The 24,304-nt window shown below is 37.9% G+C and overlaps 1 protein-coding gene across 6 annotated transcripts; it reads left to right on the forward strand.

The window, feature by feature from the left end:
- Nucleotides 1-1,573: 1,573 nt before the first annotated feature.
- Nucleotides 1,574-23,778, forward strand: LOC124162112. Of its 6 annotated transcripts, none has more exons than XM_046538508.1 (8): nt 1,574-2,106; nt 2,373-4,834; nt 6,210-7,273; nt 8,176-8,434; nt 12,353-13,107; nt 14,053-14,640; nt 22,287-22,450; nt 22,545-23,778. In XM_046538508.1, exons 1-6 carry the CDS (start codon nt 1,668-1,670, stop codon nt 14,216-14,218), a joined length of 5,145 nt encoding a protein of 1,714 aa, XP_046394464.1. In that variant the 5' UTR covers nt 1,574-1,667; the 3' UTR covers nt 14,219-14,640; nt 22,287-22,450; nt 22,545-23,778. The 6 variants fall into 6 exon arrangements, with proteins under 6 accessions (XP_046394464.1, XP_046394465.1, XP_046394463.1 ...); XM_046538509.1 differs by having other exon boundaries at nt 23,352-23,778; XM_046538507.1 differs by having other exon boundaries at nt 22,287-23,778.
- Nucleotides 23,779-24,304: the final 526 nt, after the last annotated feature.

Genomic DNA, 24,304 nt, shown 5'->3' on the forward strand with positions numbered 1-24,304 from the left:
AAGTAAAGCATTAAAGCCTGTCTACCATTAATCCAAACCCTCAACTTCGAGAATATTTTGTGTTCTCCTAGAAATGAGGTCATAGTACAGTCTCAGTCAACAGAAACTCTGTTTAGACTTTGTGGCCATGGAATAAAGATTTAGATAACTGCCCAAGGTACATATTTCTCTCTCATATCCTTCTTAATGGTGAAGCCTAATTTCTATATGTATTCAACTATAGACCCACTGATATTTATCTAATCTTCTACCTATCTCTTATCAAATTTTATGTAACATCTCTTTTTGAGGATTCTCCTGAGCTCCTCTCCTGAGTCTCATCTGTTCCTTACAAATTTTCTATCACTTGGTGACTGAACAGCAATCCAGTGTTATTTTATTCTGTGGGATAAAGGAATATCCTTAATTTTAGCCAAGGTAAACTTGTTTCAAAGGTTAGTTTCTATTCTGCTGCTCATTTACATTGAGTTAGCTTGTTATCTTACACAAACACAATTAATTATTGGGGAAGATATTTTCTGCTTACAGTGCATTAAATTTAATGGCATCTGTACTAATAATATAAAAAAAATCTTGTGGCAATTCTGATAGTGAGATGCACTGTTTCTCTTGATAACTTATGAAAAACCAGAAACCAATAATTGAATGGTAACCAATGACAGAGGAACACTGGCTTAAAGCTTTCTACCTAACTGCATTCCAATGAATTGCAGTTTACTTGAGTATCTTCATAACCGTATTATGGCGGACAACTTTTAATCATTAATTCCAAGTTAGTAATATGAAGTATGTACATGGAAGAAAAAATAACCTGGGATTAGTACTAAACATTTGACTGAGAGCTTAGGCGCCCATTTTTGCTTGTTGTCCCACATTCAATAATTTACGCTTACTTATTTGAAAATAACATCTTCAATTCATGCAATGTGGGTGTACAAGCTTAAAAGAAACTACTGGCTTCTAATTACACACCACTTCCGTAAATTGCAACTTTTATGCATGCATAATCTACCTTTTCTAGTTTTGAATTTCAATCTCTGATTACCTATAAGGCGTACCACACTAACTGGGAGGATCACATCCAAAGGATACATTTTTATTAATACAATCATCACCAAGAAAATATAAACCAGAAAAATCTGGCTTGTTATAATCACGGGCGTGGAGTTTATACGACTACGTAACATTTATGATTGTTTATGATCATGGAATATAATCCTGTAACTTGAACTGCAGCGCTCAAAAGCTTACACTAGATGTAGCCGGGCATTCAGAAGCGCGATTCTTTCGCTTAGTAGCCATATTGAATCCAATTTGTTCATCGAGAACTTCTAAATTTAGGTATTTCATTTGTAAATTCTTCCACCATACTTAAATTTAATATTAGAAAAGGATACAAAATTTATATTTAAACTTTTTATCGAAATTTTATTAATCATCATGCATTCCATTTCAAATACTATTTTAGGTTTATCAATATGGCGGATTAAACTTGACGCCCAGAGGTGCCATTTTTATGCATTGAAGGTCTTTGTTGACCTCGTGCAAAAAGCCCCATAAAGCATTGCTAGGAAACAAATGATAATCTGTGATATGTGCTGGTGAAGCTTTGGGATGTGGTTATCGAGGAGGTTACTTTCGTAAATTTTTGCAGTAAATTCGTAGGTATGGCTAAGGAAATGGTTGCTGGAGAAACTGTGGGAGCTATCGACGACGATGGTCCTGAAGAAGGTGAAATCGAGGATGACACTTCGGAAGAAGATGGACCGGAGAAGAAAATTTCTTCCAACCCCATTAAAATCGGTTCGCCAATGGAAGTGAATTTTTACCAGCCTCCTAGCTCCTCTAAGACTGAGCCACACGTTGGAAAGTCAAAAGCATATTCAGAAGATAAAAAAATTGCGTGGAGGAGCGCAAAGAGACGTATTTACCGCTTATACGTTGATCACGATAAGCCAACACGGGATTCTTACAATAGGTTAACCAAGTCCGATCTCAACAGCGACCATCGGGAGATAAATTTTCAAGATCTTCTTAAAGATTACAGAACATCAAAGCATGGCAACGAAGGTAAGCTTACAGTTTCTCCAGACGCCATATGCTTTGGTAAGTAAACGCCCTTCTGTTTTATTTTTATGGTATAACTGCGCATATCTATAGCTTTCTGTGGATCTCTTGTTATATTCACGGAACTGAAATTTTCAACATTAATTTTGTCATAGATTTCTTACTAAATCCGAAGCCGATGTTAATTTTTCCCTATTTATGCCGTAGGGAATTGTAATGAACTGATCGAAAGTTATGTATTTTCCAATTTGGTTATGGTTGATTTAATAAATGTTTTATTCTGCATTATTCAGAACAGAAAATAGATTTTCATATTTCAGGTAATTCTCACGAAAAGGAAAACCGACATTTTACCAAAGAAGCTAGAACGGACACTTCCAGAAAACACGAAAGCGAGGTGATTGAGTCGCAAGAAGAAAAATTGAAGAGGAATCGAAAGAGAAAACAACACAGATCGCCCTCCCGCGACCGTAATTCTTCAGTTTCGAGTGATACGGATGGTGTTAGAAAAAGGAAAGATCCGCGAAACATCCGACAAAGGAGAAATTGGAAAACTCCTACTAGAGTTGGTAACTTGAAAGGTAGTGCTGCATTATTTGCTCAGATAAGGGCATCGAAACTGAATGCGTTAAGTGCTTCTGTTCAGCAGAAAACTCGAGGCGAGGGAGTTCCGAGCTATATTGATATTACTGCCGAAGTGAGTGAGCCGCAAACTGGTGTTAGCTCTACAATACAGCCAGTTGAGGGCACATGTGAAGAGTCCAGAGAATGTACTGTCGAAGTGCTGACGGATGAAGGACCTCTCGTGAACGAGTCGAGCAAGTCGTTGTGCAGTGCTAGTGATTCTCAAACTGCTGAAAGGAACGAAGACTCGGAATCTAAGGATGAAGAGGATGATGTGAACCAGCTGCGAATGCTTGCACTGCAGTCAGCTTTCAGAGCAAAATACTTAGAAAGGAAGCGTCGAGGAATGACAGTAAGAAAGCATTCGAAAAGGGCACCTCTTCAAAATCCGCCTTCAGAGGCCATCACGGATTTAACCTTCAATTTGGATGACACTGCTGACTTGCTGGAAGCAGCTGTTGAAGAAGCTGTATCCTCATCGAACAAGGAAACTGCTCCATCAGCCATCGAAAATTGGCAAACTACCTTGTTTTCCTCACTTTCTGAGGTCCCGTTGCCTCCTGATGATCCGCCTGTCCCATCTCCAGTGGAAGACCTTACTCCTGTGGACATGGAGCTTGCGTTAACCGATGAGGAGGAAAATGCCAATCCGTGCCCTAGTATTGGAAATGATATTCCTTCAGATAGCGTAGAACTGCTGAAACACAGACTGAGAACAACATCGAGCTCATCCAAAGCAAGAAGCATACCAGTCACAATAGGGGGGCGTACACTAGTATCTAAGCCCAGGAAAAGAATGACTCACACTCCTGATAAAACCCGTTGTAATTTACTCGAAGTTACGACTTGTATTAGTCGTGGCGAAGCAGTCGAAGAACCTAACTCCACCAATGATAACATGGTGGATATGAATATGGGCTCAATGTTGGTGCTGGATGCAGTTGGAACTTGCTCTTCTCCTGAAAATGGTCCTCATGGGGATGATGATCATGCTCTATCAGAAGTGTCGGACACAAAGTCTGATTTGGTTTCGTATAGCAACAGCAAAGGCTTTTCTGGAAGCATTGTTGATGATGAAGATGAAGAAATCCTCAGGGCACGGTTACTTGTTGAAATCTCTAGGCGGCACAGAAGGGGGAATATTCCATCCAATACACTTAAGCTAGAGGAAACCAAAGACAGAGATGCTGGCACAACCTATTCACCAGTCCATGAAATGGTTAGTGTAAATACTCAGCCTGGAAATGTGATAAGGCCCATTGGGAAAAGTTTGACTTACATATCAGCTAATTTACCACCTGGGAAAGTTAAGGTGCCTTTAAAAAGGAGCGTGGAGAGGACACGTAGGGGCCAATTACTGGCTAAAGTTCGAAATCGCCAAGTGAGTATGCAAAGCAGTGCTCAAGTCTCTCTATCCCCTTATGCAAAAACATACTTGTCTAAAGTAATAAGCCGAGGGAAATACCATAGAGTGAATCAAAATAGGCTTGCTGTGGCAAAGAAAAGAATTGATGGAAATCTTCATGTGACTGTCATGGGTCCAGGCAGCAAATCACAGTCTTTAAGCACAGTTCCCCAACAACAAGACAGAATTGTAATATGTTTGGGTGAGGACTCTGAAGAAAGTGATGATGACAGACAACCTGCAGTCTCAAAAAGATTTCCCCAGGGTAATAATGTACCAATGCCTCTTGAGAAACCTTTGCCAAACCCAGCAGAAATTCCCGAATCACTTGCAATATCCAATGTTACAAGTTCATCTCCGCAGCTTGTTGTCGATAACCATTTTCCCACTGCTAATATTTCAGCAGACTTTGAAAAGTCAGTTGATCGTTTCTTGAAAGAAGTTCGGTCTGGTCAAGAGTCGAGATTGCAAGATGTACCTCCATCTCTTGAAACCAGACTAAATTCTGAGACTATTATGAAAAAGAAGGTAGATGTGCCTGTGGTCAAACTTGTCAGTAAATCAGATGTCACCTCTACTAGTTGCAGGGTAACATCAAAAGCAAATGTAATGTCTGTTGTACCCAAGGCAGCGTTGAGATCAAATGCTGCTCCTGCAACACCCAAAGTGGCTGCAAATGCGGTGAAGTCAAAACCCACGAATCAGATAGTGAAAACAGGCAATGGAGTCACGCCACAGGTTGGTTTTGATACATTTTTTGCCATTTTATGGGTGTCATAAATTAAAGCATGGGGATGAAAAATTATTTTATATTTGTATGAAAGGTTTTCATCATCAAACTTAGTTTTATTATTTATTTATGTTGCATTTGCGACATGAAAGATGTTTAGTTTTGCCTAATTTTGAATTTTTTAACCCTTTCTTCCCGGCACCTACGTAAGGAAAACATTTTCCATGATACAAGTAGCATGAGAATATATTAAACCTCTCAGTAGAGGGCTCATTTTTGGGGGCGAAGTTGCCCTGGTATTCTTGTCCCTCCCATTTGGGACCCCACTCACTGTGGCATCTGGCCATTATCCCTGCCACTGGACTAGACCCTCTAACCCTATCTTAGCAGGAGGCCACTGTCAACTTATTGTGTTATGAATGTTTTTTTAAACCATGTATTGATTTTCATTTTCAATAATTTGCACATCGATTGGAATAACTAACATTTTTGTAAGCATTGTGGAATTTTAAACTGATTTCTAGCATTGATAATAATAAAGTTAATAAACATAAGGTGCTAAGACTCTAAATCCAGAAGTCTGTTATTAGGAATACTGAAATTTTGTATGCAAATTGGTTATGTGCAGAACAAAACAAAGAATTCATTTCAAAGTATAGAAAATGGAGTATGCAACTAATTATTCTCCATAAAAACCATTGCCAATTAAAACAGTTCACTGTGGATTCTTGCTGTGAGGAGGATCATGAATGAGTGGGAGAGTCGGGCTTAATTGCCAAGGAGTGGCATTAGGGTCTCGCTAAGCTGGGTCTCAGACAGGGCCTGAATACCACCGACCATTGCTACCTCAGCAGTCACCTCCCTTCCCCCTCAACAGCCATAGCCAACGTCCGGTCATCTGTGTTGAAAAATCTATGCCCACTATAAGTACCTGATGTTAGGTCTTCTGCATATGAAAATGCTCTTTGGCTCCACCCGACATTCGGCGGGAAAGGGTTAAAAGATTCGTTGTTTTTTTAATATTTTTGGTAGGTTTATTTTGAAAATTCAATTTGTAATTATTATTTCTTTCATTGTTCAAGTGATTGAGTGCTTTTTCTGAAAATAATATTTTATGTCAGTTAATTCTATATATTTGTTATCCTATTTATGGTGTTTCACTCAGTGCTGATGTTCTAAGTTTTTACTCTTAAAGCAATTTTGATAAAAAAAAGTGAATCCATTGTTTGGTTGATTTTCAAGATTAAGCATGTTTTAGCATGCCTAAGTTTCCCTTGATCATGGAAAACTCTGATGTTAAAATTAATTCATTGTTTGTACTTTTTCTTTTCACTGTAGGATTCGAAGTTCTGTTTCTCTTAGTAACTTTATTTTTCATCCCAGGCTGTTCGTCATCTCCCACCTCCTCAGCAAGAAGAGTATCGCCGTCTAAAAATGCAGATATCTGTCTTAGAGGAGTTGCATAAAAAGCGTAAGGCTGCAGAGATCTTGCATGCCTCACGCAGAAATGAGGTTCTCAATCAGGGGAAAGGGGGTGGATCGACTGCTCCTAGTAGTGGTCCAAAGTTGAAAGTTCAAGTTAGCTCCCAGAGGGATCCAAACTGTGGAGGACATGGGTCATCAAGCAAAGGTAGTGGTGAATCTCTGGGTATAAAGATTGCTGATAAGCCCCTGGAATCAGTGTCTGCACTTAGTAATTCACTAAGTGGTGATGATGTCGAAGAGGAAGATGTGAATCTCCTAAGGGAGCAGTTGTTGCGGTCAAGACTCCAAAAGAAGATGAATGCTATGGCCGAGACATCAGTCAAGATATCTGAGACTTCACCTGTTCCTAATCAAGGCATTATATCAGTGCCTGTTACCATTGTAAATCCTGTGAATGTACCTCATCAGGTAAGGGGGGAAGGCGATAATTCTTCATGTGCAGAACCAGTGACAAAATCTTCCACTGCTACTGCTGTTGCCAGCAGTCAGGGAAATTGCACTAGCACAGGTGAAGGAGCTGTTGGTTTCAGTGATATTCCAGATACTGATTTGAGGACGTTTGTTACTGGGAAGAAATCTCTTCAAAGTGGTCATTCCTCTGTAGATGTGATTAGTGAATCTGCAAAATGTGGTAAAGTGGAAGCCGATGCTTCTAAAGGATCTACAGTAGTTACGAAAAAAACAGATCTTCCAGTTGGAGATCTCTCTCAAGCTGTGGAGAATGTTTCGTTAATGGCTGTGAGTCAAGCAGGTGGCGTAGAACAGTGCCATCGAGTTGGAGGAGGCAGTGATGGCACTTCAGGTAATTCAGAAGTACAGGCTGCGGCAGCTCAGACTTCACATGTTACTTCCAGAACAGCTGGAACTGGGGCATTGGCATCATCTGCTTCATTCCCTCTGGAGAACCAAGACACAAGAGCATCTGAATTGGCTGAATTGGAGTTCCAGCTGCTTTCAGAGAGGTGAGAAAAAATAATTGTGATTCTCTTCTAGCAACAAGTGATACCTCTGCCGACCTCCTTCGAGTGTAAACCAAGTCTTTAAGCACTATACCAGAGCAGCATTTCCTATGTTTTTAAAAGCAGTCACATTTATAAACTTTGTCAAAGATAAAGTTTCATAACTGGGATAGAACCTAAGACAAAGTACAGTCTGATAATAATTGCATTGTTACTATGAATCGTGAACCATGTTGTCATGTCATTTTAATTCTTCATATCTCTTCTGAATTTCAGGCAAATGTTCTCCGTCAAAAACTTTTGCTTCATAAATCCAGTTTTACACGTAGAAGTATTTCTTCCCCTTATCATGAAAAAGGAAGAAATACGATTGTACTTCTAGGTGTAAAACTGGTTTTGTGGAGGAAAATGTTTTGACAATTCATATCATGTTGCTTGATTTTCTTCCCTCTGCAAAATATTTGCCGCGTACAATTAATGGACAGAAACCATAAATATGGAATCGCCAACTGGTGAAAAGTGGGCGAACATTTTCTTTTTGTTGTAACTTAACTTTCTCTTTCATCTACGAAATTATTTCAATAAATTGAAATTTTTGAGCCTGAGGGGACAACTCCACTGCAGTTTTTCAGTGAGATAAGAAAAGGGGATACTAGTCCATTAGAATTTGTGATATTTAATCTTACTTCCACAGCTCATTCTTTCTTTTGCATTACTTAAGCAGGTTATTACATTGCATTAATGCAGTGCTTACAACCCAATGTATGATGCCTCAATTGTCCCATTTATATATTTTTTTCTTGTTTTTGGCTTCACTTTTACATTTTTGACTAACATTTGTTAAATTATTTAATGCAATGTCATGTTGGCCTGTGAATTTCTAAAGCTGACTTGGTTTCTTACAGGCATGCTGCTCTTCAGCACTTAAGTGAGCTTTCTGGCCTCCTGTCAAAAATGGAAATTGAAGGTGCCCACCTCAGGCAGAAAGAAATTGCTGCTCAAAAGCTGCGGGCCGAACTGGCTGCAATGGAGTCATCAATAGCTGTACAGAAAGATTTCTTGAAGCAGCTTGCTTTAACAATTTCTTCTACCCATGAGCGAGTGACATCAACTCGGCAGAGGTGTTCCATGCTCTGCCATTCATGTACAAAGCTTGGAAATCAGGTATGTTTTATAATAATAATAATATGTATCTATTGAACTGGTTGATAGAAAACCCTTTAGTAGTTGTACATTGATTTCAAGTACTTAATGTAAATAAAGACACATCAAGGGTATGAAGGAAAGCTTCAAAATAAAGGTATCATATGATGAAAGAACACAAATGCTGGTGAATTCTTCTCGGGTTTCCATCCGGGTGAGCTTCTTACAACACAAATGCTAATTTCCACAGTTTTTACCCACACTACTCTACATCCGAGGTTGTTGAGTTTTGGAATTGAAATGTGTTGAAATTACAATTTGTGTTCTTTCATCACAGATATTTCAAACTTCCAACAAATCAAGCCAGAAACAATTTTATACAATTATATCATATTAATAGTAAGAACTGAATAACACAAATTTTAAGAATATAAGATTAAGAATATAGATATAGCATTATAAAAAAAGGCAAACAGTCAAGAAACATTCCTTTTCACATATATATGAAGGTACTTGAAGAGGGAATGAAAAAGTCATTGTCCTTTGAGATTTCATTAACATCTCTCATTGCCCGGTATAGTCGCATGTAGATGGAGTAATTATTTGGCAGATTAGGAACATTAAACAAATTACTTGTCTTGTATTCACCGAAGGTACTACTGTAGAGAGAAATGATAATAAAGCTGAGCATTTTATGTAATTATTCAAAACATAATATAAGAATATAACACCAATTGTTTTCTTCTACATGGAAGAAGTTATTCATTACACTGTCATATTCTCCTTTCTTTCTTGAAATAGAAAGCTTGATTGAAAAAAACCTTTAAAAATTCTGTTGGACTCTCTCCACGGATGATTCACATTTCCCATAAAATGGACTCCACACAATTGAACAGTACTCTAATATTGATCTGATAAGAGACATATATAATAACCTTAGACAGTGGATGTTTTTAAATCCCTTACATGCATGACAAATGAAATCCAACATCCTATATGCCTTGGATCTTATGTTTGAGGCATGTAAATCATTACACAATCTTGAATCAAAAATTACTCCATGATCTTTAAAGTAATTGACTCTAAGTAGCAGGTTCCCACAAAATGAGTATTCGTATGAGAAAGATGGATTACCTCTGCAGTAGGTCATTACGAAACATTTATTATAGTTAAGGGACATAAAATTTTTCACACGCCACTAGGAGACACTTGTGAGGTATTCCTGAAGTTCTATGGCATCATTTTCAGTCCTCACATGGTGAAAATAATTTGAGATCATCTGCATATAACAAGTACCGTATATGTCTGAATATAGTCCCCCCTTTTTTCCAAAAATGCCCGTGGTAAAAGTAAAAGGGGGGACAATATTCAAATGCATTTTTTAACTTTTCATTGTGCATGTTATGCTTATCTCATCCTGGGGCACCTTAATATCATTTCTTACAATTATCATGACACCAATGCCGCTAGACTTACAGTGGAACCTTGATCCATGATTTTAAAAATGATGAATGCAGGATAACGATCAGAGCGGTTTGAGTGGGTTGCCTATGTCCAAGGAAACATGCTTTTGGCGTGTAATTATGATATTCATTAAAGGATTCAAACAAGATTTTAGCTGTTCACAGGAATATTAGTAATGTATGGAAACACTTAGGGCATATTGTTGATTTGACCAATATCTCTTTCTAATATCATTAAGGAACATACCACCTCGCTAAAAAATGTTTGCTCTCCTTCTCGGCATTTGCACTGCTATTATGGATGACTGTATGATGTAAATGTTCTTATCCACGAAACGCCATTTCAAGTACATGTATTTATGAGAGCATTGTGCATGTTATGCTTAAAAAAAAAACGCTTTTACCGGTGCAGTGATTGGTTGCGAGAGAGATCACAAAGGCCAAAAATAATCTATTATCTGAAATGTTCCTTTCTAGTAAGTGTATTTTTAATATATTTGAGGCAATCGTGTAAAGCGTGAACAATGTTGCATTAATCAACTGTGGCACACCCACCTGATCCTCGACTTCATCCCATTTCTTGTTTTCACCGGCTTCATCTTGGTGACATAGCTCGCTCTACCCCTTGCCCCTTCCGTCTTGTGCTAGTGGACAACTTGACATTTGACAATATTAACATGCTTCTAGCACTTATTATTTTCTTCTTCTTTAGCTATTTTCATTCCATCGTTTAAAATTCTCACTTGTTTCTTCGGAAGGGTCATAGTCTGTAGACGAATAAAAGTGAAACCTGACTATTAAACCCACACTGAAAACACTTGCTGGTTTGCATCAACCCTCCCTGAAAAGTACAGAACCACTCATATGAGGTGAAGTTGGGAACTGATGCTATTGCGTAAGGCGTATGCAGAGCCAACTGCAGAGGGTGTGGCATGACCAAACGACTGCGCCATGGAATATTTTGTCCTAAAGAGAAGGCAACTTACCCACTCATTTCTAAGTAGCGTAGCACCAGATAAGCAGATGGATTTCAATTGCTAGTAGGGAGAAACGAACTATCCTAAGAAGATATCCATTACTCTGTAACTCCATCCATCCATCATTCACCGTGTAAAATGGAAATTTCCTGTGTACAGGGGACAATAGGGTAGTTTCCTTCATCAAAGAAAATGAAAGGCATTGATTGCGATTCGTTATCCACCATTAGTGTATTCATAATACACAAATTATTTGGTTTTTGAAATACCGGTTTAGACAAATGGCAAGGGTCAAATTTTATCCTCATTTGAAAAAGGCCAGATTGGCGCCCATGCGATTCCACTCCACGTGACGTCACAGGGACCTAGTTTCTACACGAGAGGATAGGAGTTGTACATCGTCTGAGGTTACCAATGCATGCATGAGGCACAGAGCTCAGGGAAACATGTCTTAATAATCACCTATTAAAACTGGCTAAGGTCGGAAAGTTTTCATCGTTTGATAAGGTATTAATAAACCTTTTTTAAGCCAAGCGCTACCAGCCAGCAAGGTACTCAGCTACCCGCTAGCATCCTGCGTCCTATCAGCGCTCAGAGCCTCGATCAAGGTCACCTCACAAGGCGGGAGGGGGAACCAGAAATGCATCGCACGGACTTTTTCCCATCATTCCTACTTACGCGTCACGTTTTCGCGCGCTTGAAATTTTTCACTTTTCATTTAATCGCGAAAAATAGGTATCGTCATTAAAAAAATCTACAAGCGTGAAATACGTACTCCAGGAGTAATAATCTTTCGATTTAGGCAATAAAAAAATAATAGGAAACCACCCTATTGCCTGCAGGGTTGGGAAACTTGCAGGCAATTGTGCCCTATAGCCTGTCGAAAATGCCAGAGCAGGAATTATGTATTGCAAAGTGTGGTTGTGCACTCGAACAAAATTTAAAGGTTGTTTTTGTATGTACCAATTATTTAATTACTTGCATTGTCCAGGTAATTTAAATGTTATAACTCCTCATCATAAAAGTCAGGCTGAATAGCATTTGGAGGGGAAAACTGTGTTGGAATTATACCAACCTCAGTGTTAACTAGGATTTGGTAAAGTTGAACATAGAGTGTGGAAATCTTCTGCCTCAGAAACGTGCAATTTGCCTTTCTACTGTTCCCTTTTGTCTATATACTGGACATATGATAGCTGAGCAAAGAAGAATATTGGCTTACATAATAATGCACATTTCTATTAAATGTGAAAACTGTCTGTGAGTTCCGTTCTTCATTTACGTTCTTAAGTTTAAATCAACCATGTAGGTAATATTTGTGAAATTTGTGGAGCATTAATAATTTTGTTTGGCATTAACCATCCGTAAAATGACTAATTTAGTTTTTAGTAGTTTTACAAATTCATGGTAAATTGCTAGTATCTCGCTAAAAATACAAAAATACTTTTGTATTTTTCTTAGTGTTTGATATCTATTTGTGATTGCTCTATGCTTTCTTTCAGCTGAAGCAGGACAAACGAGCAAATGGTGGCAAAATTGGTACTTATCAGGTTCCGACCGGTGGTGCTGCACTGGTAAAAAGCCAACTTTCTAGTGTTTTGTGGCAGACGAAGCAGCTGAAGAAGTCAGGTCTTCCATTCCTTAGGGGCCAAAACTTTGTTGCCAGTGGCAAAGTACCTACTGCAAAAAGACTGCCAAGACAGACTGTAGCTGCTCCAGTGCCATGGTCCAGTAGTTCTACTCTCTCTTTAGACTCCCTCAAAATAAGTTCCTCCGATGACAGCGTCGTACCACCCAGTAACCACAGTCCTGGTAGTGCCGAAATACCGAGCATCAGTGAGAAGAGTGCCCCGGTGATTAATAGATCTTCCTCAAATGATGCTTCTTCAATAACTAAAACTCTAGGTAGTTCTGGAGTGATTCTGCCCAGTGCTCCGAGAAAACTCTCATCTTCCCAAGGTGCTGCATTGCCACCTGAGAAGCCTGTTGTTACCACCTCCAGTGTTCCAGGTACCAATTCATCTGAGTCCAGTGCAGGTGCTAAAGTTGAAGAGCTCAAACCTAAGGGACCTGTGAATGAAGTTCCAAGCACTGCTACAACATCATCCTCTCAGTCAGTTGAGGATGATGTCAGCAGACCTGTAAATAGCAGCCCAGCAGTACCTGAAGTGATTTTATCACAGTCAGGAGGACAGGAACCTGTGATGAGTGTATCTTTAAGGGACTATCATTCTCCACTTGAACCAATCACTAAAAGGTATGTCATCTGGAAAATTGTGTATAATTATTGTAAGCATCTGTCTCAGTATATTTGCATTAACATTGATCAGTCCTTAGTCTTTAGTATTCAATTATGCTTAGTAGGATGCAGTTTATCAGAAGTTTTTCATTTATAGACTTAATTGATTGGTGTTGCACATATAATTTTTAGCAAAATGATCATTTTACTTCGTTTTTATGGTAAATGTGAATCTTTTTATCATGTGAGTTCCTAGATGGTCTTCTGCCTTGTGTCCTTCTTTATGAGTTCCAAGTGCAGTAAAACTTCTGCTTTATGAAGTCCCTTGAACAAAGAACTCGATCGATGAAGAAATGCCAATAGTCCCCTCAAATTCATATTTCAATGCATACATTGGTAAATAGCTCTAATGGATGAGCTCCTGTTATACACAAACTTCCGATTAGCAAAATAAAAAGCTGGCCCTGTCTCATTATGTTGTAATGAAAGTCTGGGTATGCCTCACAAAGTATCCATGATCTCATCAGCGAATTTGTTTCTCAGGAACTTTGATTATGAAAGATAAAATTAATGAAGTCAGGGGAATGAGTGTTTCTGAGGAAATTCTAGTGTTTGTTATCTAATATAAGAATTAGAAGGCTAGAATTCTAATATAGGAATTTCTTATTGATGTAGTCGGACCATCCCAGATAATGAGAAGGTTACAGTGAAGTCCATAATTATTGCCAATATGACTTCACGGTAAAGTCCTCTTTGCAAAGCAATTAATGCTCCAGCCTTTCTGCCACCGAAAACACCATTTTTAGCCTTAGAAATTAGGTATAGTATTTCTTTCAAACCAGAGAAAAGTGTGGGAAGGGAGGAAACATTTTTTTCCTGTTTAAGAATTATTTAATGAGGGCTAAGAAGTTTTTGATCATAAAGCAACTTTCCAAGTTGATTTCAATTCCTTTTATATCATAGGATTAATGCAGAAGTGTCCTGTCCTTCAAATTCTTCGCAGCAAGAAGAATCTATGACTCTGGACCCAAATGTCATACTATGTCCTTATGACCTGATGGGTGAATGTCAAGATGAGGAATGCAATTATCAGCACCAGAGGAGGAAAGGAATGGTGAAAGGATCTTAGCCCTTGTTGACTTCCATTTTTCTGTGGACAGTGACACATTGATATTCTAAAGACATTGTTTTTGCCTACCATATATTCCCAACATTTGGTGAAAAATTCATATTTTCATTAAGTTTTTGTTTAGAAAAAGTACACTGTTTGAAATGAACTAATAGATTGTGTACATATTTATAGTATTGTCACCTGTAAAGAATATTTTTTGATGTGTTACTAGTTTGTAAGATATTTCATAATTATGTTTGAAGCAGCTCTTGAGAATGATATGCTAATAATTTTTTAATGACCTTAATTCAAATGCACAGGTGATGTTGATGTATCAGTGCCATAAAACTGTGATATTTAAAATGTGTTCAGATTTTTTACAGGTTATACTGCAGCCCCTGAGAGATTGTGCCAGAGGTGAATGCTGTACTTAAGCTCAGGTAATGTGCTGTTATTATTCTTCATTTGCATGTATAGTATCATAGATCATGTTGCTTAAATTCTTGACTTCAGTGAGAGCATAAGATTTATACTTATTTAAAGTGTTTGCTCTTGCTGTAATTTGTCTATGAGGTGATAATAAGCTATCTTTCTTAATAGTTCCTACTTACATGTCTTCAATGCAAAAGTTGTGTTGGCCATTCATTGGTCCTGGAGTTTCTTTACATTTTATTGCATCTTATTTTCATGGGAAAATTTGTGTATTTGCATTTTTGCTTTTGCCTTTTATGTGCAAACTAGAGATGTGCGAATAGTATCCGCGAATACTCGAATACCTCGAATATTAGAAAGTATTCGATATTTGAGGTTTCGAATAGTTATGCGAAAAGTACCGCCTCGAATACCTCGAATACTTTGAATTTCGCGTCATACACTGTCGCACGTACGTCGTTGGTAGTTGATTCGGAAAAATGTAGAGATCTGTAGTCATTTAGTGCTTGCAGCGCCGTTTTACGCAAGTTGACGAATTACATCAAATTCGTGGATTTTAGCGGTGAAAAGAGTTCGACGAGGGGAACCGAAAATGGTCGGGTGAAAAAAATCCGAAAATCCCCGATTCCCCCCACCAGGAGAACCTCAGTGCCGTGGGATAGCAACCTTAGGGCATTTCCCACGATCCGCTATCCCCCTCCATTCAGCACTTGCCTCAACCACTCTGACGCTTTCCTCTTCTCCGAAATCAAACAAAAGGTCCCAGCTTGCGCAGGGATCGCATTAGGAAGACCCCTGCTCCGAAAAAAATATCGAGTTACGAGAACAATAAAAACGTGTTTCACGCCCTCCCCCCTTTTCTCACCTACTGACCTTTTTCTGGCTACCTGCTTCGAAGTTCCCCATTTCTGGAGGTCAACTGCTGTGTGAGTACCGCGGGATACTTACATTAGCGCATTTCCCAAGATCCGGTATCCCTCTCCATTCTGCACTAGCCCCCCTCTGAGGCTTTCCTCTTCTTCAAAAAAAAAGGTCACAGCTCGCGCGAAAAAAATACCAAGTTACACGAGTACAATAGAAACGTGTTTCGGGCCCTCCCTTTTCTCCCCCACTGACCTTTTTTTTCCTACCAGCTTCGAAGTTCCCCATTTCTGTGGAGGTCAACCGCTGCATGAGTCATCTATTAGCACAAAAGGTGTCTAAGAATGACTTTCGGCAATTATTATTACACCTTTATTAGATTGAAATATTAGTAATGTTCGCCTAATTTAAAAAAGAACAAGACCAAACGCGACACATTTCTGACTTTATTTAAGCATTTTAAGTAAGTAAGCTTTATTTAAGTAAGCATTTAGTATGATGTTTACGCGAGGAAATAAATGTCAAAATAGGACGAAGGCTTGGCATTCTGGCGAGACTTGATATGAGCAGCAGAGCTTCTCGGAAGTTGATGTGGTATTTTTTTCCGAAAACATAAATCAAGTTACAATATATGAGTGGTGCTATAGATCTTTATTGTTACAGTCCCAGACGAAGGAATATTTTCTCAGGATATTTGGTTTCTCCCTGATAGCAATTCCAATTCATCTTCTTATCTCGTGAGAACTCCCAAAGATGGACTGAAAATAATTGAAGAAAATCCGGTGGAGAAGAGCTTGTATTTTATGAAATGCCTCAGATTGTCAGCTAGCACTTGGCAGCAGGAGTGGGGGTAAAGCGATGTTAGTTGAATTAATTATATGCCCAATTGTTTCCATAAAATTAAAATATTCATTTATCAGCTAAATTCCTGTTCGAATCATTTAAAGGAAATCAAAATTACTCCCCAAAATCTTGTGTTGCCTGCTGCATAGGCAACCGAGTCAAATAATCCAGCATTCATCATTTAGTATTCGAGGTATTCGAATATTCGAGCAATGATTTAATATTCGAATTCCATATTCGAATTAGAGAAATCTGCTATTCGACCCATCTCTAGTGCAAACCATTACCTTATTGGACCTAGTCACTGGAAAGTATTTTTGTAGTTAATAAATACATTGTATTAGGTAGTAACAGTTAATTTTTAATATCAAATATTTATTGCTCGTTTTAATTAAATGATAAATGCATGCTTGGGCTTGGCATAGATTACTCTATTTCTTTAAAATTTAGTGCATTTCCATGTGCAAAACATCGTTACAGGATGGATTTGATTTCTGTCTTGTCAGTTTTTTCCATAGTTCATAAATGGTTATTTCATTCCTAATGGGATAGGCATTTTATTTCGGCTTGACTTATTTGCTTGATTCACATCCCAACCACTTTAGGCCAAGGTAAAGAGTGTTGCTGATAACAAATATTCAACATAGTACAAATTGAGTGTAGCTAGGTGGATCTAAGAATAATCTCACTTGTGTTGCAGATAAAAAATAATGAATGATTCTCCACCATTTGTCCTGTAGTCTTTAATCCGACTCTTTCCATTGGGTTCAATCAAAAATGCATAGGGCAATTCAAGAAAATGTTGGCCTTTGGAAAAATAAGATAAAATGGGGTTATCAAGAGAATCTATTGGCTTTTTTAAAATTGTGCTTTACAATTCTATTCCTATTTTGCATCTCCTTAAAAATAAAAGTACATAAATAGTTATTTCAGTGTGATGAAATTTGAGGAGTAGTATTTATGAAGCTATTTTATTGGCTTTCCTCTCGAAGAGGGTTAGGGTAAATCTTTCAGATTATTTCAATTTTATGATCGAATGAATTGGTGATGCTCATCAACTGCTTTTAATGGGATTACGTTTGCCTTAGTTTTTTCAGTTGTCCTCACTCTCTTGAGAAAACAGGTTTTCCTGCCCCCTCTAGAAGACTTTGCTCTGGGCTATGCCAAGAGCCTTCCATAGTTTGCGTTTTATTTTGCTTGGCCAGTTCCTGTTAAGTCTGTGGATTTCAGTTCATGCATTATTATTCATTACCTGTTCCTTTTGTATATATGTATAGATTTACAGTTTTAATATAGGTAGCATAGTGGACAGTAACAATATGATGCTATTTCAATGCTTTGTAGTTGGTTGATTGGCATCTAGAAATGTTGGCTCAAGGTAATTAGATTATTTATTGACTAACCTTCCATAAATAAAAAAATCGATGAAAACTATTGTGATCCCATTCTCGAGAAAAAATTCAGCCGACCACATTATTGTAAATATTACTGGGATATCATGTCTTCTGCATATATGATGTACATGTCGACTCATTTTTAATTTCCTCTTCCTTTGTTTGGCCAGTGCAATTTTTGTCCTTATGCTACATTAATAAATTTTTAGAATTAGTTTTAGAATATATTTGTTTCCTTTGTGAAACTTGGTGCAGTTGAGAACATTAATTGCTCATGCATGTTTGAGGCCTGGTAGTGCAACTCATTGTGAGGCATAACCTTTGTTTTCAATTTAGATTTTTTTGTATATGCTGGGGAAAATGGAATTTGGGTGTTTATGCTCAAAGCCATGTTTGAACGTAAAAAGTTCTTATTACTTGAATGTGAATGTAAATATTTTTGAAAATTAGCATACGCAAACTTGGTATGATTTGTACTGAGAAGCTGTGCATATTATTTGTTTTAATTATGCCCCATTCTTTACATACAGTAGGCTCTCGTTATTATGAAGTTCATGGGACCGAGAACACGGAGGTTCGTATGAACATTTCTTCTAGGAATCGTCGAAAGAAAAAACAGTATATTATAAACGCGATTAAATTACGTGGAAATATGTATAAACAGGAAAATTCGTTTCAGTTTCTCAACAGAAGAATGCGGCATGACGCAATCGAGGGTTGCTATCTTCCTGAATACAGTGAATCCGATATACGAACTTGATGCGTTCCAAGACCTTGTCCCTGAGACCGTGTTCCAATCCGTGGGGTGCACCCTATGCTCTTGTGCTCTTACGCTCTAATTGGCTCTTTCACCCTTTCCTGCTCTGATTGCAAGTGGTGCCACCACTATGAAGTGGCGATTTCGAAACTGAAAAAAAGTTGACTAGCAAATTTTGAGTTAGAGAGAACAGTGCAATGTTATTGTTGTTGTTGTTGTGCAGTAAGTGTTGCAATATTTTACTGTACTAAATGGAATTGTAGGAGTGATAACGTGTAAAATACGGCAGAGGCGATGGAGTGTGGCTGCAATTTTAGCCATTACACTTCACAATAAATTTATTAATTGTTGACAACAAATTTCATCTAGCATAATGTTCAGACACGTTGAAGTGGTTTTAAATCTGAAAACAGTTTATGTCATTTAAATCAAAAATATTAATCACTGTGAATAGTTACCCGTCATAATATTTTAAATGCAGTAAGTTGAAAGATTTAGGGTGTCTAGCCAACCAAAGCAGTAAAATTCTTTCATAATTCCAGATTTTACCGGGAAAGTTTACAAGTTTCCAGGTGTATGTTGCGTGATTACTGTGGTAGATAAGAAATTTAAACGCCCAAAATTACTTTAATGCTTTTAAATTATATTATACAAATATGTATTTGTAAGGCCAAGGAATAGGTTAGCTAACACACACTATTTATTATTCAACTCAAGCCAAGAAGCTACTTCGACCTCATAAGTAGAGGTTGATGTCACCTGTCCTATTTTTTTTTTTTAATCTTTCTTGAGTCAAGAGTGCTAGTCATTTTGATTCCGTAGTCTTTTCTGATATTCCACGTTTCCTTGCAGCTGTAAAAATTCCACTGCACTTATAATTACAACAAACACATTTTACGCCAGAAAATGGGCGTTGAACTTGAAAAATTATCTGTGAAATTGATTTTAAATTCCAGGCTGGAGGAAACGTTCATGAATAATTCATGCATAATTCTAGACACTTAAAATTCACGCACAATTCCCAATTTTCCCTGTCGCTGGACACCCTGAGATTCACATGTGTTCTAGATTAATTCGGATTTGAGATTCACTCGATTCATTATGAACAATTTAAAGAACCGAATCATTGCCTTGAAGCAAATCCCATCCAAATTCACGTAATTAACAGAAATTTCTACCTCTAGCGGTCGTAGTCGAAGGGTTGAAGAGCGAAAAAGGGTGAATCCTCGCGCTCTCTTGTGCTCTTCAACTATGCTCTCTTCAGAGCAGGACCGTAAAATTATAATCGCACTACGTGACGTCACTTCCGAAATGTGATGATCGAAAAGTGCTGATAAGAGTGCATTTACGGTGGATTGGAACACTGCCCAAGTTGATAAAGCTACAGTCCGGCCGCCGGGAACTGTCAGACGACAGGCAGAATGGTCGGGGTAGGGGGCAAGGCTGCCAGGTAAGAAAGGGATATGCCTACAAAGGGTTCCGTGAAGAAAGGAGCGGGAAGGGAGGATGGGCGTGAAGGATCTAGAGGAAGAAACACTTGTTTTGGTGATTCGAAGAAAGGGCTTGTTTTGAAGGCTCAGGCTTATTTTGGTACTCCATATGCATTTGACAACGTTGTATGACTAGGCGAGGGTGTGAGGTGCATTTGGGGGACAGCGATTGACTGCAAACCATGCTGGCGCAGGGTTATCCGCCCCTCCTAATGTGCTGTCATCGTACTACTCTCCCCTACTCTCGTATGCAAGGAATCGAGGAGTACAGTTAACCTGCAGAATGCAGCACTGCGTTACACTTATGCGCTAACTCACGATTGTGACGAACTGTTTTAGCTGGGTGTGTGAGGCATCTGGAGCTGTAAAAATAGCTCCCTGCGATGATGAAGAACGGGCAAAACGCTGTACAGTTCCTAAATTCACACCAGATTTAATGATACTTTGTTCAGATTGTGCCCACAGTGAGAGCTCCTCTACGTCACACCGTGTAGCATCAGCCAAATCATAAGGTGCCAAATTCGAAATATGGAAATTTTGAATGCTCCTTTCTCTGAAAATTCGTAAATCGAATGTGCGTAGGAAGAGGACTAACTGTATGTCCAATGTAAGAGCGGTTATGAGTGGGTCACCATGACTCCACAGGAATGAAGCTTATTATATGATGTTGCATATAAACTGAATAAAGAACCATAATTGACACTATTGGGTACAGTACACGAGAAGAGCTTAAATGTGGCACGATTATTAAAACTTAGTGTAGTGAATATCCTCCTAAATGCCATTGCTTATGCATGGAACTTCATAATAAAGTTCATTTTGTAACCGGCGGGACTGGGACTGAGGTTCATAATTTCGTAAAAACGAAAATTTTGTAATAACGTTTCTTTTACTATACCTTGGATAGGCCTCTTTGTCGGGACCAACGATTTGCTTCGTAATAACATTGTTTGTATTAACGAGAGTCTACTGTAGTAAGTACATATTAAGTCAGTATTGGTGATGAAGTACTTTTCCTTCAGTGACTTTGCTTGTTTCCCATCATGACCTTTCTCATTTAGTGCTCCTAATAGTTTTAACCCTTACTGACTACATCTATGGAAACTTGCATGTTGAAAAACAAATCTTCTTTATAATGTAAGTGAACCTGAAATAATTTTGTGTTAGTAGATTTGTTAATTAAATGTGTGATTTAATTCTGGGTGGCTACAGAAACTCATCACTTTGGATTTTAGACATTACATTCAAGTACATAATTTAGTATCCTTCAGTATTAAGCTTAAAAGACTAATCATACTTCCTACCAAAGTGCTCCAATACTATCCACTAATTTTCTCCCATATTTGATGTTTTCTGGTCAAGGTCTTATGACATATGTCTACCCTATTTGCAGTTGAAATGAAACTCATGCAAATATGTACCATACGAAAAAATTAACTCATAGCGCACAACCTGGGCTTCCATGAGTGATTGTCATCACCAGGCGATTGTACAATGTCTCTACAATACATATTCAAAGTTTGGGGCATGAAAAGGAATGGTGGGACGCAGAAGTATGGTGTTTTCAAGGTCACTGGAAATTTGTGTGGGAAGGCTCCTCTGACAACATTAGCATTCACTAGCAATGCCCAGTGCCATTGTAAACATCATAACTTAATTCCATCTCACACCATTTCTTTACTTCCTCCACCCCTGACTATGGATATGTTTTCTGGTACACATTTTAGCACACAATCACCTGATTGTGGAGATTACTCCTTGAAACCCAGATCATGCATTGTATGTTAATTTGTGGTGTGGGTTATTTTTTCCAATTAAGTGTTTTGAAAATTATGGACCACATGGGGGACAAAAGAGTGTTAATATACTTCAAAACGTCTCACTAGTGTATGGATATGTTCAGAGGGATTTGATAACACATATGTTTAATTTGTTATCTGGGACTTGTAGTGTTTTTAGTGGTTTTTGGTTGAAAAAATTTTTTTTAAGCTCATTGTAGTGGAGAAATAATTAAGTTATGATGCAGTCAATCTTTGAATGATTAGTGTCAAATTTACTGTTTTGATTTTCTTTATACTTTCTGTGGTGTTGTCTTGTATAGCTTGTAGCCACCCTGAATGAATTGGTTTTTTACCTTGTTAAGTTAATGGCTACAAAAAGTTGATGCAATCGGTCCTCCTGTGTATAATATCTGGAATTTATGAGCTTACCAGTAAAGCAATATATATGTGGTTTTTCTTTAAACCCAGCTATTAGACGAAATAGATGTTTCAGGAGGTAACAAATAGCATATTGGGCATATTTTCCAGGTTAACTTGTTGGCGTTCCATGGCCTCTCCCAAGAGAGGAAATTCTCTTGCCAGGATACGTTTCCCCCGTACAATTCAGATACGAGAGAGTGTGAGAGACGAAATTATTCTGTAGCTGGATATGTTAAGGCATCTGGATCATCCCTCACCCTCCTCTCTGATAGGTAGGTTCAAATTTACTCCATGCATAATGTGAACCTGGACTTCTATGTATTCCTACTCTTATCTTGGCCTTCATTTGGCTTGCAATGGATTTAGGAGGCTCAAAAGAAATACATTCCGATATTGATGCATCAGAACTCTATGAAAAATGGCAGCTCTCTCTCATCCCCAATGATGAAGTTCTCCTGTCATTCCTTTAACATTGTTACTTTGTCTTCTGTGTGTGACTTTTGACTGAAACCTGCTGATATTTTTGTTATGAATTTATTTTTGTTTTGGATGTGATATGGAGTGGGGTAAGTAACATCACTGTGGACTCATGGTAGTTAGTGCTGTTCTCATGAAATGAGAGGATTTTGTGTAGCAGCTACCTGATGTTTAGGCCTGTTTTTAATATCGTAGTGGAAAGGAATTTGGTGTTACCTCCTCTTTCACAGTGCCCAAGCGAAGAAAGAGTGAAGAATTTGCTTGGATTTAGGAAAAGATTAGTTAACTTTGTTATTCAATTACTTATTTTCTTGTTGCTGATCGTGATTTCTGTAAAATTTGTTCAATGATGAAGTTTTGAGGTTAGGAGTTAAAAGTATTTGGTTTACAATGTGAAACTTAGCTTACATTTTGGATGAATCCAAAATTCTTCTTTCTGTATGCTATTGGTTACCCTAGTTATGTAGTTGCATACATATGCTTACAACTTTCCTACTGATGATTTGTTGGATGATTTCTCTTTCATTTGCCCTTTTGTAAAGTCTCAGTGTATGGTGATATTATCAAACTCAGTTAATCATCGTTAATGCAAAATTGAGATTTTATTACTTTACTTCCAGGATGGTAACCCATAGGTATGTTCGTGATGATTACTCTTTGCCAGCCTTATCATTAGTTAGTTCTGTTCTATTTTAGCAATTTTGAATGCTGGAACTAAGTGGAAAATAAGGTTTATCAAGGATTAACTCAGCTGATATATATCTTATTTTATCTGCAATACAATTGAAACCACCTAGTTATTGCAGAAATGCAGATGCCTCTGTGAAAATAATTTTGGCTAAAAAAATTGATTGAAATGTCACGATAGTGACAGAAAGGCATACACAAAAGTGAAACGGCTGCTGTTGAAGGAATTCATTTTAGAAGGGAAGAAAGTGACATTGCTCAGTACAGTTTTGCAGTATCAACGGAGGGTATACGTATTCATTGTGGTCAACGTTGATAATGTGAGTTGAAATGTGCTCAAGGAAACAAAGGTGCACGAAGAGAGATAATTATAAATATGGGAACCTCAAGATGTATATATTTTAAATGAAAAAATACATGATATTTGAAATATAAATTAATAGTTTGATTTTCCACCCTCGACCACCATTAGTTAGGGGTACCTAACTTTGTTACTAAGTACATTGCAGGTGAGAAATCTGCAATTGGCATTTAGCCGCTCGTATTTGTTAATTTTTTTCATTACTTAAGATACATAATACAGGGAATGTCCTGCTAGAGTTAAATACTGTAATTAGTTGTAGAATTTGCTACCTACATAACAATGCCATTAACAAAAATTCAGCCTCAAGGTGCAACAAAAACTGAATCTTCGGCAAGATGATATTCTAAATTTTAGTGTACAATGTGTTGGTGGCCTTTTTGGGTGTCACAGGGGTTTCAGTTAAGGAATTCATGAGAGCATACTTCTTACATCTTGCAATTAGCTTTTCATGGTTCCCTTGAGGTTACTTGTTAACCGTTTACATTTTTAATGTCACCCCAAATGCACTGCTGTGCTAAAATAATTTTTGGGGGTTCATTTAGAGAGAGAGTACACACTGAAAGGGGTGGATGCCCCTAAAATTCCTCGAACAATGAAA

The sequence above is a fragment of the Ischnura elegans genome, chromosome 7, assembly GCF_921293095.1.
Source record: "Ischnura elegans chromosome 7, ioIscEleg1.1, whole genome shotgun sequence".
Lineage (NCBI taxonomy): Eukaryota > Metazoa > Arthropoda > Insecta > Odonata > Coenagrionidae > Ischnura > Ischnura elegans.